Source organism: Coptis chinensis, chromosome 1 (assembly GCF_015680905.1).
Source record: "Coptis chinensis isolate HL-2020 chromosome 1, ASM1568090v1, whole genome shotgun sequence".
In the NCBI taxonomy this organism is placed as follows: Eukaryota; Viridiplantae; Streptophyta; class Magnoliopsida; order Ranunculales; family Ranunculaceae; genus Coptis; species Coptis chinensis.
In genome coordinates, this window is record NC_141456.1 from 20,785,545 (window position 1) to 20,790,133 (window position 4,589).

Here is a 4,589-nt window from a genome sequence, read left to right on the forward strand (position 1 = left end):
GGTGTTAGGCGAATTGCACGAAGGTGACTGTGGGAGCCATTCTGCGAGAAGGACCACCGCGCACCGGCTGTTGACGCAGGGTTACTTTTGGCCCCATATGAAGAGGGATGCGGTGGACTTCGCCAAGAAATGCGACAAGTGCCAGAGGTTCTCACAGCGGATATTCGCGCCTGCAGAACCCTTGCATAATGTGTCAAGTCCGTGGCCATTTTCCATGTGGGCGATGGATATCATGGGACCGTTGCCCATGGCAAGTGGCAAGAGGAGATACATGCTGGCGGCCACAGACTACTTCACAAAATGGATTGAGGTTGTCCCTTTGCAGCAAGTCAAAGAAATGCAAGTGATTAAGTTTCTATGGGAGAACATCATATGTAGGTTTGGGTTTCCGTATGCTATCATTGCAAATAATGGGACACAGTTCACGGGAGCTAAAGTGGCAGCGTTTCTCTGAGACATACCGGGTGAAGCGAGATTCTCACAACAACCCAGAGGGTAACGGACAGGCAGAATCTTCCAACAAAACGATAATAAACAACTTGAAAAGGAAATTGGAAGGTAAAAAGGGCGCCTGGGCCGACGAGTTAAATCAGGTGCTATGGGCCTACCGAACCACCCCGAGGACAAGCACCAAGGAGACACCATTTGCCATGGCATACGGAGTTGAAGCCGTGATTCCTTCAGAGATGATCGCGGCCACGATGAGAACCAAGGCGGTGGAGGACGGGTCAAATTGGCGTGTATTGGCAGGGGACTTGAACTTGGTAGAAGAGAAAAGAGACGCAGCTCGTATCCAGTTGGAAGAATATCACCGAAGACTACAAAGACAGTACAACCAAAGGGTCAAGCCGCGACGTTTCAAGATTGGGGAATTGGTGCTGTGTCGAGTGACCCCAAACACTAAAGAAGAGAAGGATGGGAAGTTGGGTCCAACTTGGGAGGGGCCATACACCGTGGTAGAGACAGGAGGGTCAGGAACCTACAAGTTGCAGACCATGAAGGGTAAGCTGATAGAGAAGCCATGGAATGTAAGACTGTTGAAAAAGTTTTACAATTGAATGTAAGGGAATCTTAAGCAATGTAAGGAGGTCCAAAATAGAGGACAACAGTTGAATGTAAATGTATAAAACCACAGCACTTTTGGGAATTGAATTGTGTTTGTTAACTGCAATGTAGTAAGGAATAGTGTAAACCAGAGATCAGCGGAGTGAGTATGGATAGGGACAAAATAGAGTGTGTCCAGTAAGTGTAAGAAACTGAGCGAGTCGCGGGGCTGGATGAGCCCCTCGCGGATCAGAGAGGTCAGCGACACATGGGCAATAGAGTGTTCCCAGCAGGTGTAATAGACTGAGCGAGCCGCGGGGCGGGATGAGCCCCTCGCGGATCAGAGATGTCAGAGACACGTGGGGCAAATAGAGTGTTCCCAGCAAGTGTAAGAGGCTGAGCGAGCAGCAGGGCGGGATGAGCCCCTCGCGGATCAGGGATGTCAGAGACATGTGGGGCAATAGAGTGTTCCCAGCAAGTGTAAGAGACTGAGCGAGCCGCGGGGCGGGATGAGCCCCTCGCGGATCAGAGATGTCAGAGACACGTGGGGTAATAGAGTGTTCCCAGCAAGTGTAAGAGATCGAAGCGAAGTTCGCGGGATGGGAGCCCTCGCGGATCAGTGATGTTAGAGACACGTGGGGCAATAAATTGTTCCCAGCAAGTGCAATAGACTGAGCGAGCCGCGGGGCGGGATGAGCCCCACGCGGACCAGAGATGTCAGAAATGCGTGGGGCTATAGAGCGTTTCCTGCAAGTCAAAGAGATGGAGCGAGCCGCGGGGGGGATGAGCCCCTCGCGGACCAGAGATGGGCGGCGCAAGAGCCATATTCGTCCCATGGGCCAACCCTCAAGAAACACGGGGGCAAAGAGAATGTCCCCGACATGTTTCAAAACATCTCAGTAGATGAGGCGGCGGAGGGGGTGAGCCCTTCGCTGACGCTATAGAAGAGGATAGCGCGGAAGAGACTAAGGAGAATAGCGGAGATTTGGAAGAAGGAAAAAGTGTAGATGAAAAGTACAAGTAATCTCAAATGACGAAGAGATAATAATAAAACATATGGAATCCAAAATACCATGTTGAAAGGGAAGTATGACCAACAACCGGGCTAGGAAAGCTAAAATATCTTATTACAAAACAATGGTCACTAAATCACATCAGAAGCGGGCTCATTGGCCGGGAGTGCATCGAAAGGTGATTAGCAAGTGGTAGCAGTGACATCTTTGGCAGCTTCTTCGGAGGGAGCCGTGGGCAGAACCTTTGGGGCCGACAAAATATCTCCAGTGATATCCGAAGGGTCAGCCGCAGAGGTGGCAGGCATTTCAGGGAGGAGGCGGCCCTCCTGGATGAGTCTATCCATTGCTTCTTGAAGTTTCTTGGCCACCCTCTTGTCGTCCAGAAGTTTGAAGCAGTTGCGGAGGATGTTCATGCCCGATAGGTTCTTTCGTGACTCGGCGACACTGGCTTCTTTATACTTCTGTTCAAGTGCCTCCAGAGCCTCCTGATGTTGTTAGGCCGCAGCTTCCAAGGTGAGCTGATGGTGCTGGAGAAGTGAGTCCCGTTGCTGACTTAGACGTGTAGGAACTGTTATTTCAGAACGAATATTTCTACAAACCGCGAACTCCACGCGCAGCGGAATTAATAGGTGTCCACGATTTGTGATTGGAAAACATACCTTTTAGATCCGGTTTAGATAACTCTGAGAATCCAAACTTTATCAAATCCGAAATCAACAATCAACCCCTTGATCTTCTGTTGTATTCCTTTATAATAGATTGGACGTTGTGTGGACAACGATCTACCAATCCCCTTCTTACTCTCAAGATCAGAAATGAATTCAGACCTACTTTTCTTGCCTCTTTTTCAGAACCAGTGAATAGTGAATTTCCACCAGAGAGAAAGTATTCTATTTATTTCGACTAGCAAAGTCGGTAAAACCTTTGGGTGATGGACAATATTCCAGGCTTACCAAACAAAAAAAAAAAAACAACAGGGACCATATTCCAACTCAAACTCAAATTCACGTTCAAATTCATATTCAAATTCAACTTCAAATTCAAACGCACATTTTCATATTAAAATTCGTATACATCATTTCAAATTCGAAATTCATATAAAATAACTTCAAACATATAAATTCAAACTTCAAATTCCAACTTCAAACCATAATCCAACCAAACCCTAATCCCTAACCAAACCCTAATCTATATACAAAACCCTAATCCAATTTCGAAGCTCCAACTTCATACATGATCACGACGGTAACACCCACCAATAAACTTGCACTGGGTCAAGTTTTCCACTTTGTGGAACGATCTCCTTGCTTCCTCGGGAATCGCAGGCCCACCCAATTGCAGAGCTTTCTCAAGCATAAGAGTAGTTTCGTCGAGAAAATTGCTTTGTAAAAAGAAATGGAAACTTAATTTAGCATTATTACAGTTTTAAAATAGTGGAACTATAATTATAAAAGCACAAAACTCACCAGTCGAGTTCCTAGGGAACTGGGAAGTGTCTATAGGGAGAAATGAATAGGAAGTTGAGGATTTATCATTCGAATGTGAGTATTCATTTCATAACATTCCATGTAGCCAAACTCACACTCTCATGGATAACTTGCTGGGGGTCCTCGATTTTGGGGTTGGTCATAAGTGCCTAAAATTATATATTTTATATATAGTTTTATAGGCACTTTATAATATCATTTATGCTTAATGGCATATTTTTAGCATAAAATCATACATTTGCTTTATTCCATGGCATTATACACATTTTTTTGTCATAAAGGTTTCTTTGCATTTATGTGCATGTCTTTGGAAAAATCCCATGCAAAATATGTTTTATTAATTTGGTTTAATATTTTTTTTTCAGGAAATAAAGATGTTGGTCAAAGCCCAATCAAAGCCCGATCCCATGAGCCAAAAGGATCATTTAAAGAATCAATAAGTGAGAGCTCATGGAATAAATTCTTCTATCAAGAATGGAAGGAAATGTTAGAGAATTGATAATTATGGAAGGAAATCAAGAAAGGATAATCACAACTACCACTATATATCCTTACCATTTTCACCCCATTAAATATCCCATTTCCATTAATCATTTATTTCTTTGATTTTATCATATCAAATCATTCCTTAATACCTTATATTTTTGCCACCATATATATTCCCCCATATCCTCCATATTCTTGCCAATCACTCCATTCCTAATTCAAAACCATATCATTCCATTTTATCCTTTATTTGATTACCAATTTATATTTCCTTCCCTCATCATGCCTTGAGAATATCTCTTCTATATTCCATTTCCAAAATTTCTTTATCTTATATTCTCCTCCCATATCACAAAGATTGTTTTCATTTCATGTGAAGATATTATGCACCAAGATATTATTTGTACAAGCTATAAATAGATAAGAGAATTGGCATTGAAGACATCCAGACTTGAGAGAAAAATACAGCAAACTAGTTCTTTAGTTAGTTCATTTTTGTTTTAAGGGAGAGAGTTTTGAGCGTGTATTAGTTTCTCTTGTTCTCAATCAACAATCAATA

At 43.5% G+C, this 4,589-nt stretch overlaps 1 protein-coding gene across 1 annotated transcript; it reads left to right on the plus strand.

The window, feature by feature from the left end:
- The first annotated feature begins 650 nt into the window (after positions 1-650).
- LOC147522807 (uncharacterized) lies at positions 651-1,058 on the plus strand. The gene has a single exon (XM_086568541.1). The coding sequence runs from the start codon at positions 651-653 to the stop codon at positions 1,056-1,058; it is 408 nt and encodes a 135-aa protein (XP_086424667.1).
- The last annotated feature ends 3,531 nt before the right edge of the window (positions 1,059-4,589 follow it).